This window comes from Anarrhichthys ocellatus, unplaced genomic scaffold, assembly GCF_004355925.1.
Source record: "Anarrhichthys ocellatus isolate YVR2014 unplaced genomic scaffold, GSC_Weel_1.0 scaffold10, whole genome shotgun sequence".
NCBI lineage: Eukaryota > Metazoa > Chordata > Actinopteri > Perciformes > Anarhichadidae > Anarrhichthys > Anarrhichthys ocellatus.
The window spans coordinates 1,845,423-1,861,006 of record NW_022280040.1 but is presented as its reverse complement, the minus strand read 5'-3'; the positions used below and the strand labels follow the sequence as shown (position 1 = coordinate 1,861,006).

General features: G+C 40.3%; 1 protein-coding gene across 1 annotated transcript in view; it reads right to left on the bottom strand.

Moving 5' to 3' along the window:
- cntnap2a (contactin associated protein 2a) overlaps positions 1 to 15,584 on the bottom strand; it is a 283,733-nt gene that overhangs the window by 96,344 nt on the left and 171,805 nt on the right. The window contains exons 11-13 of the mRNA XM_031850036.1: positions 7,459 to 7,621; positions 2,528 to 2,634; positions 97 to 216 (exon numbers count right to left, since the gene is read on the bottom strand). Of these exons, the coding sequence (XP_031705896.1) occupies positions 97 to 216; positions 2,528 to 2,634; positions 7,459 to 7,621 (390 nt within the window). The remainder of the gene's footprint in view (positions 1 to 96; positions 217 to 2,527; positions 2,635 to 7,458; positions 7,622 to 15,584) is intronic.

The following is a 15,584-nucleotide window of genomic DNA, read 5'->3' as shown; positions in this document are numbered from 1 at the left end:
ACACACACACACACACACACACACACACACACACACACACACACACAGTAGATGCACCGTAGATGAAAGCACACACACAGACTCTCCCACACACACCTGTCATGTTGCAATTGACTTTGAAGGGGCCAAGGGGTCCGCTGCCGTCGGGGTCGATCCAGTAGGTGTCAGAGGACCTGCCCAGATGCTTATAGGCCTCACATGATGGCTCATAGATGGCTAAAAGTGGGGCAGGAGCAAAAAGAAATAAGGAGACATATGAGCAGGAGAAAGAAGAAGAAATGAGACTGAAAATGCATAGCCACTGGGGCATAAGCACAATACACACCAGACAAAAAAATGATATGTTGGACATGACTGAGTGGCAAATAACTTTTGTTTAAGGTTGAAATGTTTGATGATTCTGAGGAAAAGTAAAAAAAAAATATTAACAAAACATGTGTGTAAATATTTTGACACCTACAAAGAGTTTGGTCTCATTATTTTTCTTATCTTATATTACATCATGTTGGAAATATCTTTAATTTTTGACAATGATTTTAAACAGCACTGTTGAAAAAATAATGGAAAATAGAGACACAACTTTGCTATTCTAATATCTTTACAACACATGGGGTTGAAAATGTAAATGTTGGCCTGAGGGTAGTGACAACATTTAAATCTGAAATTAGAGGGGTTGACACAAAAGTGCTGAGAGATTTGCATGGCAGTAATTTTCATCTTCTCTCCTGTGGTTGACGCTGGAGAAGAGGTCATTACAGTAAGCCACTCAAAGCTATTGATAGCTTGAGTAGGGTTAGGAATCACGGTGTAATACATGATATTATACTGCAAGTGTATGTTGCCCACAATAACAATACAAAAAGAGGATACATATACTCCATATACACACTATAATATGTTTCTGCCTGTAATGGACCAAAGATTGATAAAACTGTAGAATCTTGGGATGGATCTAAAATAGCACATATTCAAATTCATTGGACTTAGTGTGCGACTTGGAGTGAAACTTCCTTGATTGAGGAGACACCATTCACAGGTTTAACAATGACTTTAACAAAAATAACATCTCTGCCTTTTAGTCTAAGCTCATTATAACGGTTTCTGTTTTTGCATGTCTCTTCTTTCTGTCCCCGCTGACATCCTTTTTTCTTTCATTACGTCTTCTAACTACTTCATTATCTACTTTATCCCTCTGCTCAAGGAGTTTAGTGATGCTGTTTCTTGCAGAGAGTATATCCTCTTCAACAAAAACCTGTTGAACCATCTCACATGGATCTGAACAGAACTGTGAGGCACTACTTATATTTCAAAGCCATTGGTCAAAGGCTGCAACACAATGGAAGCTGAATTACTAGCACTTCGCCCAGGATTTCTTCACAGCAGTGCGAAAACAATAAAAAGGTTCAAAGGCCAACAGAGAAAGTCACGATACATTGCTGTAGAGGGAATGTGATTAGAATGATGTAACACTTATGCTTCACTTTAACCTTCACCAGAACTGAATTACAGTCATTAAAGAAATGGAAACAAACCCAAATTCAAATGTAGGTTCTAAAAGAGAAGATATCAGTGAACAACAGTCCAAGACCCAACACTTACAATGATATAACAGAGAAAAGCTTCACAATTCAGAATTTGGAATTGGCAAATGTTTGACACTTCGGTCAATCCACTAATTGATAACAAAGTACTCATTTATTATTAGCACTTAAAGTAAAGTTTGGAGACTTGCACAAAATACTTTAAACAGAATGCATTATTCACCCTGTCGGTCCCCCGATTCATCCCATCATTATGTCACTAATGTGCCTTCAGCTATCTCTAATTAGTGAATTAGTCCTTCATAGATGTTGAAAAACACAGACGGATAAAAATGTCGTCACACAAAAACATCTTAATGTATGTTGTGTGATTTTTTTGTTATTAGTGTCTATGCTTTATTTCCATTCTGATGAATTCAAACTGTCCTCCAATGCTATATTCTGAACAATGTCCTTTTCACTCACTCCACTCTTCAAATTTTCTCACACTTCATGTATATTAAATCTGTTGTTTTATGTTGGACATACACAATATTGACAAAACGTTCCATTCTCATCCTCTCTTAAAAGAGAACAATGTCTGTAGCACATGGGAGGAAGGATGGCATTCTCCAATTTATAAGCCTGTAAAAAAAAAAACATTGGCTTTTTTTAAAAATCTTTTGAGACTCTGTTCTATTTGTGTGCTCGTGCTTTTGGTCGGGTCAGACCAGAACAAAACGCACAAAGCAGTCAGAAAAGCTTGGCCCCTGAACACTTCAAAAGTTCATCTGTCCCACTGCTGAGGATTGTGGCTTTGGAAGAAGAAACAGCTTAAATCACTCAAAGGCAACAGAGGGAGTCCGAATCAAACAAGCACACAAGGAACACAACGCAGTGGTTCTCGAGTTAAGAGAGGCGGAGGGGGCAGATAGCGAATAACACACAACTGCGCACACACACATACACACACACACACACACACACATACACCCTCACGCACTTACATGTGTGGCAGGTGGCTCCAGCGTATCCTGTTCCATCACAGGTACAGCTGAAACTCTCCCACGTCTGTTTACACCGGCCACCGTGCTCACAGTGATTAGGCATACACCTGGAGAAAGAGTGAGTACTTTTAAACATTTGCAAGACATGCGATGCATTTTAAGGGAGAAAAAAATATACATGTTTGTAAAGGTTAGACACAGCAAAACAAAATCTGTATAATGAGTGATTTCCTGTGTTCAGATTGTATGATTTGCGATGTTATTGGCCACAAATGCATTTGCATGGACAATAAAACACATTTTAAAAGTGTAAGATCAGCGGTAGGAACTGATCCTTGTATAAATATTACACCCAACGGAGACTGTAATATTTTAGTTGACAGTTGATTAAATATAGCAAACAGAAAGCCCCTACCACCTTCAGCTACTTTGACATGGCCCTTTGTTCACACTAAGAAAGCATTTTATTCCACATCAAAAACAATTGTGCTTAAGATGTTTTAAGAGTGGATAAATCTGGACAAGAACAAAAAAATAGACACATCAGTATCAGCCAATTACTGATAACCTTGGTTAACGGGAAGCTATTATGAGCTGCAATTAAACACCATTTCATACTTTCAATACATTGCGTGAGGCATTAAAATGAGCACCAAAGTTCATCAGAAGTATTTGTATATCAAAAATTCCAGCTACCAAATGCACACAAAACTGGAATTACCATAAGCATCAAAAAACCAAAGTAACATACCCAAAGGTTACTCGAAGCAAAGGCTCACGAGCCAACCAAGTCATCCCAAGATGCACAACACAAAGAGGAAACCAAGCTACTTCAAAAAAGTCGAACAAAACATGAGCTGTAGCACTTACTACCAAAGCTGCTTGACCAAGTTGCAGACACAACAGTTGAGGTAACGCCATTCTCACTAACAAACCAAACTACCATAAACCTAAGCATCTTGAGGCATGACACGCTAAAAGTTAATTCACACGACCAAATTATTTTTTTCAATACTAGCATTTATATTTACGGTTACGAATCCACAAGACAAAAACACAAATTCAGGTACTTGAATACGTGCAATGAGGAAATCAAAGATACCACAGAGACCAACCTTGCCAGCCCTATCTAACTAGTCACACTTACTACCCAAGTAGACTCAACCCTAGTCTTCAGACAGATACTGGTGGTGGGTACATCTGCACGAATTCCACCAGAACCAGCAGGCAACCCTCTAGAAACCAGTTGACATTGTCTTCACCCAAACTCTTGGTTATTTTAACTGAAAACAAAAAACTGCTTGGTGTCCTTTTGAGATCAACCACTTTAGGCTAAAAAGGAGATGCATGGCCCCTACCAACTAAGATGTGACCGCTCTCACCAATAACATACACCAGTACAAATGCTGCTCCCTTAAAACATCCACCAAAATGAACTCCACAACAGTAACCAAACAAACAAGAGAAGAAAAATCTTTGCGTGTTACCCTTAATCACAATGCTTAATACCAAAGGCACTTTAATCTTTACTCCTGGTCTTTAGTGCTAAAACTCAATTTCACCTCCTTTGTCACACTAAGGCTAGATTTAACCTTACCAGACGTTTTTACATCCCAGACGAGCCCCCATTTGTCACAAACTGGCTGTGACAAGGCGGGAGTCAACGCAAGGTTATACTTAAAACCAACACAATTTACCAAACTACAGTTAACGCAAAACCAACAGTGTGTGTAGATCAGCAAAGTCAGTAATGAAAGCCTTGCATGGATGCATGTGCTGTGAAGGTGTTGATGGTGCAAAACCAAAGGCAACGATGCAGGTTGGATGTCTGCTGTAGCAACGGAAAGAGACAGTTTTTACAGCCTAGAAGGCCCATGTGAGTTTAATCAAGCTAATGACACTCCCATGTCAACCATCTGCCTGCTGAGGTTGGCCAGGACAGACTCCAGGACAGTGAGAGGGCTGTCACGTCAGACGCACAGAACTGTCAATGAGAACAACTTAAGTGCATGTCTGCCTACACTGAAAGAAATTCTTTGTGATCATGGAAAGCAGGAGGTGACAGAATTGGGGTTTATCGTGCTGACTCTCCATGTATACGACTGTTGTACATGTGTGTTTCTTTTACAGTCATAATCTACATTTCAAAAAGGACCTGGAATAAAGAGTGTAGTGTATGTAAACAGCGTTATCCTTCGCCGTGTGAATACAGCATTGAGCACATAGCAGCTCAGACGCCACTGTTTTTCTTGTTGAAATTTCAATACCAACTCAGATCTTGAATACATCAAAGTTCTGCGGTTTGATCTGCCTTCAGGGCTGGTGGGGATGGATCCTGAGGCACTGTAGTCTCAGAGCTGGGTTTTCCCACGCACAAACTCGCACACTATGTACTTGTGCACACATTTTGTCATTAAAGTGCAAGCTTCAGTGAAAACTAATATGATGAGGAAAGCCAGCTGAAAAAAAATAAATATTGACTCATAAGAGCTGCAGGGGTCCTTTAACATGCTGAGTTCTTCCTTCTGTAGGAAGTCGGGCAGCTAAGCAGCACAGAGCCAGAGACAAGACGATCGCTGTTATTACTCTTATGCACTTACACTTTTTTTTCATATGTGGATGAGCTCTGTTTTGTAAACTGTCAATCCTGAAGTGACAATAAACTACAGATGTACATTCTTACATTCTGAAAACATGAGTGCTGGTGTGTTATTGTGAATGGACTGTATTGTCAGTATTGTAACTATGTGTAGAATGAGAGAGAGACATAGCTGCTGCAGAAATATTACATTTGCAAAATAATTATCCACCTCTAGCTCCGACTGTGTTGACTGGTGCAGAAAAAGACACTTTAGCTAACACTACTACACATGTACTTGCCTGCTATTTCAACAGTGACGCTGTCTTTCATGAACAAAAGAAAAAGATCTAATGACAAAAAGTACAGTTTATATACACCCATGGGTATTCAAATCCTATTAAACCATGACTGTATCAACATGCTATTGCATGCACTGTAAATTAAATAGAAAATTATAATATAAGGGGCTGCGATTGACAAGCACCGACAGTCACAAAAGACATTATGCTCCGCAAGCTGTGAGCACCGGAGTACACTGACTACATATGCGGTGGGCTTTGTATGAAAATGTAAGATCTTTGAAGAGAATGGAGCGCCTCAGTATGATTATACTTTCATGTGTGTGTTGCAGTATCCTTACAGAATGACAGGGACATTGTGAAATATGGGGATTTGCATGCCTTGCCCCTGTGTGTGTCAGCATGACTGTGTGTCTGTGGAGATATGTGTGTTTTCTTCCACCATCTCAGCCTAAAACAGAATCCCACAGTGGAACGGCATTGATCAAAAGGAGGTCAGACAGGGCTATTGAACTGCCTTCAAAGACATTCTGATTAGTTAGATGGAAACACTGGACCCATTCATCTTCCATGGCAGGACAGGGCCTGCCTCAAATAATGCAGGGCTGATACTCAACGTTTGAAGATATTGAGATGGGGAAAGACAAGGGAAGGAAAACTGTTGTGGACATCTTTGGACTTTCAAAAGAGTTAGTCAGAAAAATCTGAGTCAGCCTGCTGCTGGTAGCTATCAGCAGCGCTAATGCACCATAATCTGGTATAATACTATTTTCATTCTACTTCACATTGCAAGGCAAAACAAATGGCATCGGCATGAAAACGTATCCAGGAAAGAGGGCTTTGTCAAAATGTAAGCATGCCCAAAATATTACTTAAACTAGATCTTTTACATTTTTTCACCCGTGAAAACACAGATTTTTGAAATAATGATTCACAATGTAGTATGGACTGGGAGAGTATCACTTTTTTATGATGACAAAGTCACCTGACAACCAAAGCAGTCAATGTGAACATTTCTATTGTGAATTCAACCACACAAAAAATGAATAATAAGGTATCAAACTTTTAATTGTTCTGCCATTTCAGTATGGACTGAGAACTTTGAGAAAATGATCTGGCCCAAGCTTTGGTCCAAATTTAAGTACCTCAGCGACAAAATGGATCTAAATCAAGCAGTGGGTGGCTGGTGTCTACTTCTCTGGCTGAGGATATTGATGAGGGTAAGTGTTATTGACAAACCTAACCTGAAAACAAATCACTCGGGATAGGGGATATGCTGTTCCAATCAGCGCAAGGTCAACTAGTTATTGCAGCTTCCTACTCACGTCTACCTTGCAATCCATGCTCCGTGTGTCTAATAAGCACTGAAATCTTTTTGGCCATTGCATGACTGAAAACCACTGAACTTTTGCTTACCATAGGACAAGGCATAATCCCTGAAGATTAAACCAGTCCACAAAGTTTGAATGTTTTGCACACTGGCATCAGATTCGGTGGAAAGAAGCACTCGAATTGAGCGCAAGGGATGGACGATTCCATATGCATCTCAGTGTATTTGTCTTGTCTATGACAAGGAAATAAATTGGAATGTCAACAAGTTGTAATGAATGCTTCCAGTGAGCCAACATTGGGACGTGCTGTGCAGAATATCCAGCTCTGTTATACTTGAGAAATGAGTGGCTCATGTTTGATGTTTGATTAAGATCATACAGTGTTTTCCAAGGATGAAACCTACTCTTTTTTTTTTTTTTTTTTTACTGTTTACACACATCCCCTTCCCCTGGGAATCCACGGCATCAATTATATCCATTTATCAGTATAACAAGCACACAAAACACAGCCACAAAAACATAGTCTTGTACAGTTACACTCACAACACCCAGATCTCTGAGTCATACATCTCTAGATAATAATTCAGAGACTGTTTTTATGACTCTCCCAATTCAAAAGCATTTGATTTATGACACTTATTAGTGCCTTGCATTTGGCTGAACATTTCATTCATGAATGATTGTATGGATGTGTGTGCATGCAGGAATTATCCTTCTTACCTGTCTATGATTGCACACATGTCTAGGCTGACATTCTCAAAAGCTCCCATAGTGCCTTTTTCCACCGCATGCAAATCAGCTGGTTGGTCGTCCACCAAGATTGCTTGCATGCAGCCCTGAAAGGTACGCTGGGAGGGTGGGAACAGCGTCTGGAGAAAATACCCTAAAACCAGCAAAAACAAACAAAAGCACAAAAAAACGTTATCATGGATTTTTTTACTATTAGAAATCCCAGAGAGTTGGAGATGAATAAACTGACTACACAACAGAATTTGAGAGGGAACAGAAACAAAGGGATGCAGGGCAGCTTGCATTCGCAGACCGGAGTGAAAGAGGTGAGAGAACGACAATAAACAACAACAAAAAATGAATGTTTTGATCCACGATTTAAAACACATCATGAATAGACGACCTTCTGTAGAAGTAGACATCAGACTGAACGATGATATCATCCTTGATGCGGAACAACAGACCTGGTCAGTGTCCTGTTATTGTTATTTGTCAAGTCTCAAACCTCCATCAGTCCTCAGGTTTTAGAGCTCATCCACAAGGCCCATTAGCCTTAATGCCGGCGCTAAGGCCGCAATAGACCATAGGACAGATAAGTTTTACTGTATACAGTACCTTTATGAGATACAAGAGTCAATGGCCCGTCCAGAGGTAGCACTGGGCCTTGACTGAAACAAGGACAAGGCTAGGACAGAAATGTGTGTGTGAGGGTGTGCTCCCTAAATCATTTGCAAAAAATGAAAGTCCATGGATATATGTTAGGCGTGTGAGTATTCTACATGTACAAAATCTGTCTATAGTGTGCACATTTACAGGCGCTATTACAGTGTGCATGCCCTGTCATATATAGGAGATGAGAGCCTGGAATTCAATCTTTGTCACAAGCACGCAGGTCACACATAAAACACTGCGGCTCAATGACATCTCCATCATCGTGATGTTATAAGCTGTCACACCCTCCAGCATGCCTATTAGCCTCAAGGCCAAATCGTCAAAGAGGCTTATTATAGAGGGCATATGCACTGCATATGCGTTTGTGTGCACCAAAAATATTTTTTGTTTATGCGGCTGGCTGTTATGCTGTCAAACAAAGCAGCAGAAAAGTAAAATGCGTGTCCCCGCGTGTGCGTTTGTGCTGGATTCATCCTTTTCTTCACATTTTTTGATTTTCATTTCCTTGCCCAAAAGTGTGTCCTGTCATCCTTGCCATCTGTCTCTTCTCCTGCCACACCTGTCTGCTGTCTTTCCAGGGGAGTGGGAGAGAGACAGACAGGCAGTGAAAGGAGAGAGAAGATGGAATAAAGAAGATGGGAAACGGAGCAGACTGCAGCTGGCTGGCTGGCAGCACTTTGTGTGCTCTGGATAGCATATGAATGCAAAGGAAATGCAGCCTTCTGACAGTTTGGCAGAACGAACGGAGCAATGCATGGAACGACGGATGGGTGAATGGATGTATGTTGTAAGGGCGTGACAGCCAACATGTAGGGCGTGAAAGCTATAGGGGGTGGTTTGTCTTTTATTCTATCTAAACCACTGATGGGTAATTTAACGATAGGAAAACTTCCTACTTGTTTGTTGGGTGTCACCTGATTAAGCCCACCTAATGCCCATTTAAACAGAGAACTTCAAAGATATTACAACTGAAGATTACTAGGGGAGACTTTGTTGATCAAAGTTGTCACTTTGATCAACACTGTAAATGTTCATCTGGGCATTGCACTAAACTAATTTGTATATTAGTTGGCTAAATAAGACTAAGAGGACATTTATCCTGACAGTATTCATGCTTTAACTTTGGTCAAAGTTCCCCCTTGTTGTCGCTCTAAAGCCACGACCAGCAATGTATCATTGTATCATTCAAAATCCTGCATCACAGCTGCATTGACAAACAGAGGAAGAAACAGACCAAGATTAATGATGTGGAGACAAACACTTGGCAAACAAAGCATAGATGTGGCCATACATCTGTACATGCCCCAAACAATTCACACACACCCATAGCTCAAAGCATGTCTGACCACATTTGATTATTTTTAGCCTGAATGTAACGATGCTGTGTGACTTTAATGTGTTGTATAAACAAAAGCTCTATTTCTCATAACCCCTCAGGATCTGGAACAGCAGCAATAATCCCCTGCAGTCTTGCTGGCACTATCACAGCCCCTCTGCCGCGCCCAAAGAGCTTCCATTACAATACACACTAGAAGACCAGCCCCAGCTCCCTAATACCTGATCACCACCTGTCTGGCACAGCTGGCTCTCAGGCTACAGAACACTTGTGACCACATCCAAACACATTTCGGGGGAATATCTGCTTTCAGAAGAGGTATGGAAATCGGCCAAAATGCTTAGATGTAAAAATTGAACAAATATTTTGAGGCTACAATTCCACAACATATTCAGGGGGGACAAAATTTGTTGCCAAACACAATATGTAGAGTTCCCAAATTCACAACAGGAAAAACTGTGCTTATCTATTAACCACCTGCTGCTATTTCTCCCTGAGCTGTTTCCTCCGACTGTAAAGAAGCAAGAAAAAAAAAGCACAACCTTGGAGCACACCTTCAAACGAACTTAACATGCATGCGTGTTAAACCTTACTGCACACAAGTCGAGCACAGTATGTAGCCTACCTGATATGGTTCATGCGCTCAAGACTATGCATATTCACAAACGTGCCCGATGAACACATACTAACACATTCTCACATACAAGCGCTTGGCCAGTGGTAGAAGGCTTTTATGATTCTATAGGTGTCCCTCACGTGTTAGTTTTGGACATGATGTCAGTGATCTCGTGTCAATATCTGCCCGTCACAAGCGAGTCTTTTCAAAATAGACTTCCGTCTTCACAAGGAAGTTTAGGCTCAGGAAAAGAGCGTGGTTGCTGTTAACTTGACTGATTAACGACTCTTCAACTTAGGTTTTTTTAAAAAAAAAACAGCAACGTTGTGTTCGCGCTTCCTTACTTCGACGTTAGTCAGAACGGAATGGCAAGGTTTTGGGGGAGAAAGAGAGTTTTGTGGAAACAGGGCTGAGCCACGGGGGTCCTGGGGTGTCTGTGGCCCTCGTCCAATTAGATCGCAGTGTTGATGTTTTATTGCTTTCGCATCTAAACATTCCTTGGAGCTTGCTCTTATCTGAAACTCAGATCAGGCTGCAGATGTCTCTGCAAAGTAGGAAGATCCCTTTGTCTCAGAGCACATGGTCAAGCACATGGCCCCAACAAGGTATTCACAGACTTATTTTATATCTTAAACAAAACTGAGCATGAGTTTTTCCAGGTTTATGACTCATTCTTTCAGCACTCTATGTTGCTGGCGGGTGCATCGTATTCACACACTAACCGTGCATGGGTGTCATACACCGAGGAGGAGAGTGAGAAGGAGTTGACAAATGAAAACAGCACAGGCTGATGAATGTCTGAGTCATCACACACTTTAAGATGAAGAGAAACAGGTGGTAGTATGTAGAAGCTGGAGGTTTGGTATGTATCACAATTACTTCTACATATACTGTGAGTATTAATTCACATTGCAAGTGTTGGAAAGTATTCTCTTTTTTCTTTTGTTTTACTTCTAAGTGAAACATTTCACATACTGGAGTGACCGAATAAACCAACTTGAGTGTAAGAAGCATCATAACGCTTTATTTCAGAAGGTCAGAGAAGTTTTTCATCACAGCATCCTGTAGACTGAAATGGAAAAGTTTAAGACTGGCAAATAGGCTGCTGTGAAACTCTTATTTATTCATACACATGAAATAAATGTGAGGGAAAACATGACATTTGCCAAAAGAATCAAACACCTGCATACTCCAGGGTGGAACATCCCATAATTGACTACAATTTGTCCACTGTTCCTGTGAAGAGAAGAGCACGACTTTATGGCGTTATGTATATGTGTGTTTTTGTGAGTGTCCACCTTCCCTCTTGAGAAATTCAATTTGCGGATGTCTCGTGTCAGTCGCTTACTAATTTCTCTAAGCGCAGCGTCAGGAGTGAGAAACTACTCCCCGTAAAATAGGCTTTGGGTTCAGGAGGCTGCTTCTAAAAGCAGACGCTTGAAGCATAGAAGGGTGGAGATGAGAGGAGACGAGGGTTGGCATAGGAAGGGGCCGACCCGGTTAAAGAGGATAAGAGGGATGAGAGGAACGAGGAGGATGAGGGCCAAAAAAGAAAAAAGAGAAGATAAACTGAGAAATTGGAGAGAATGAAAGAAAACGAGGGAGGGAGGGAAAGCGGAGAAAAGAAAACAGTGGAGAAGAAGAGAATTAAGAAAGAGGGCATAGTTGAAGATACGATGACAGTGGATCAGAGCCAAGCCTTTTCCTTCCTCTGACATCTAAAGTATAATATCCTGTAACTCTGTCACGATCACGTTGCCCTGTGTGTTCTGTGTCTTTGTTTCTTTCTGTAGCTCCTCACTCACCTAATCAGTTCATTCAGTGCACCTGCCAGTCACACTCACCTCATCAGCTTATTACTCTCACCTGCTCACTCTGCCTCCTTCACTATTTAAACCCCTGCCGCACACACACCCACTGCCAGATCATTGTTTGTTTTCCTACCTACCCGCCCGTTTTGCTGGTCCTGTTCCCGGTTTTCCAGTCTGCCTGTTCTGCCTTTTCCTGCCGGATTTTCCCCCTCGTCTTTTGTCTTGTCCCTGGATTCCCTGTTTGTTTTTGGTTATCATTAAAACCTTTTTTCACTACAGCTGACTGTCTGCGTTTGAGTCCTCATCATGCCCCGTGACAAACTCTGTAACCTTGGGTTTAGGCAGTGCCATGTGAATTTTAATGCCGCAGAATCAGAAAAAAGCAGGGCAATTGTATCCAAAGCAACGTTTTTACCTGGTAACGTTAATGCCACTGAACTTAAAGAAAACTGTTCTCAAGCAATATGTCTTTTCAGTATATGAAAAACAAGAGCGTATGTGACACAGCGAAATGTTGCTCCATCTTTTTAAAATAGAGCTTGTATAAGGGAATTACTATAAAAGTGTTGTATTAATTGACATGAACATTGCACATACAAAACAGTGTTACAAACTAAACATGTTGACAGAAATAAGGAATGAATAAAGATTGACCCAAAATCTTTGTCAATGGTATTTGAGCTGTGTAATGTTCCATCATAGTTCTCAAAATACATTAAACATAACCACTTATGGAAATAAGGCAATTTATTAAGTTAATTAAAGCATTATTTAGCAAATGTTTTTTATGTCAGCGTGCTTGTCTTTGCATCAAACCTTGATCGTATTCATATTAATGTAATCTAAAAGCATTAAGCAGCTCTATTATGGTTAAAAAATATTTTTTACATTTTTTTTTATGATCGCTTAAGCATGATTCTCAATCTAAACCACTTTTAACATCCCTACTTTTCTTATAAAGTCTTTGTCTGAGATAAGGATAGAGTGGAGTACATGAATGTATTGACCAAACACAGCACACAACAGTGTGTTGTGCTGCACACTGATGAAAATCAATCAATATATTAAAGCATTTCCAGAGGTTGCATTTTGTACTGAAAATCAGAACAAAGCATATTCTAAATACAGTATAGATTGGTGTGTTTGTCTAGCACATCAGTGTCTGTCAGTCTACAACAAACTTAATTGTGGCTAACACCTTAAATCTGGAGTTTTAATGTCTATATAACATTATGCGATATCTACGCTCACTGCACAGAAAGGAGGAACTTGCTGCAAAACCTGGGGGGCAAATGTTCTTGCGTTTTGTGAAGTATCATTGTGTTTTCTGGAGTTTTATGTGTGTTGTTAATTGTTTTTGTGTTTTTCAAAGTTTTGTTTTGTTTTGTGAAATATCGTCGTATTTTCTGCAATGTCAATTAAAACACTGGTTCAGACTTTGTATGTATATGCATAATGTATGTATATCCCTGCATAAGCTTGGCAGCCAAGCTTCAATATAATATTAATAAGTTCTAATTTGGTTTAATGTGCCAATTGGGTATGCTTAATAAACATTAAGCCGCAGTGGGAAAAAAAAAAAAAAAAACGTTGAATGAGGAATATATACACAGACGGATTAAACCAATCTTTCTTCTGGCATTCAAGCAAGGTTTCTACAGTGGCACTCACTCAAGAGGAATATGTGGGACGGCTACTTTGAACCCAAAATCATTTTACATGCAGAGCAAACACTATAATATGTCCACTACATGCATCACAATAAGACGAAGAGAGGACAACTTAAAACAACCTAAAAACAATTGTCAAAAACCCATTGTCACAATGAGTGTATGATTAAGACGTAGGTTCATCATTACTTTGTGTACAGGCTGTGAAAACTGTGGTCACTGATGCCAATGAATAACACAGCAGATTGGTGCCTTGAAGCCACGACATTTGAAGCGGATGGCTGCCTAGACGAAGCCTCATCCGGTATATAAAATACTATTGAATGTTCAGAATACTGGCACACTGAAAGAACAGTCACATAGAAAGTGCTGATGGAATACGGTTCGAGAGCTTTAGGACAGCTTAATGCACTTGGCCTCTCTGACTCATCAAGCTGAACAATCTAAGAGACTAATTGAGGGCAAGTCAAAGGCTAAACTGTCTTTTGTTCACTCACTATATTATTCGGCTACCTCTGTGCTGGGATGAAAATTAGCCCCTGAATGTGATGAGGTGTTTTGAATAAATGCTATAGATATTCTGTCTGAACTGTAAATGAAGTGTGTTCCTCTACGTATGAGTGCTTAGGAGTTTCAGGGCACGCGGTCAAAAACACCAACACAGTTAACAGCCATGCACGCTCACACGAACTGACACACACACGGAGTCAGATGGCTTCAGGCCTTCATTGTTAGTCTGTGATAATGGGGAGGCAAGTCATAATAAAATCAGGTCACGCAATTGGACGACTGATCAGTATGCTGTACAAATCTAAAGTAAAACCAAACCCAATTGTCAAAAAGTTGAGAGCAAACTAAAATAACTCCCGGAGCTGAAAACAAGCTGCAACAGTACACACGTAGCTTTTCACATGAAAAATAAATTTCGAGTTTGAACTAAGAATGTCTTCCTAAAACTTCTCCCCTAGCCTGTGAAGCGGTGGCCTAAATATCTCTTTGTAATCCTTGCCATAGTAATAATCAGCAGTTCTGTAGCCCCTGCAGCCTTCAAACTTGTGTTTACCACCAGACTCCCTGCTCCTCAGTATTCATTATGTCATGTAAAACTAACGAGTAAAACCCGGTCGTGCCTGTTGGTAGGGGGATAAAAACTTCTGAAAGAACACAGTTGTATTTCTCTGATTTGTAACGATGCATACATGTGTGAGTGAGTATATGTGTGGATGCAAATGAAAGCCACGTGCTAGATTTCTTTCTCAGAATATGAGTTATGTGTGTCTGATGACATCCATGTACTGCCTCTGGGATTTTATGTTACAATGTCACCATACCTCTCAGCTCCTAAGGATATAGCTTTCACTTCCTTTTTCTCTCTCTCGAGTCTTGCAAAAAAACTCGCTCAAAATTTCTCTGCCAAAAAAGTCTCTTCATCTCAGTCTCTTCGTCTCTACTTTCCTCCTATCTTTTATCCGTCTTCTCCTCAGTTTCACTCTTCCTTTCTCACACTCACTCTGATTGTCTCCTCTGCCCTCTTCAAGGGGTAAAGACATTACAGAGATCCTCTTCTCTCAGCCTCCATCGATTCCCAACTCAGCTTACCAAAATCAATAAATCACCAATTGGATCAAAACGGAGGCTAGAGGGTGAGAAGGAAGAAGAGAGGAGAGGCGGGAGAAAAAATAAAAGACAGACAAAGACAAAAAATAGCGGGTGAAAAAAAGACAAGCGATAATAAAAGATAAAGTGTTTATACTGTATAATCCTCCTTGGATTAAAAAATGCAAGAAACAAGTAAACAATGTAGCAGGTTTTGGATGGTTCCTGAGTGAAATGCAATTAGCATATCAAGGCCTCAGAAGACTAGATTTTAGAAATAAAAAATACTCATCATGGGCTTAAGGGTGATTCACTAAACAGCAGAGAGGAGTTAATTAAGATGGACAACATACAATCAAATAATCTGGATGTGTGTGTGTGTGTGTGTGTGTGTGTGTGTGTGTGTGTGTGTGTGT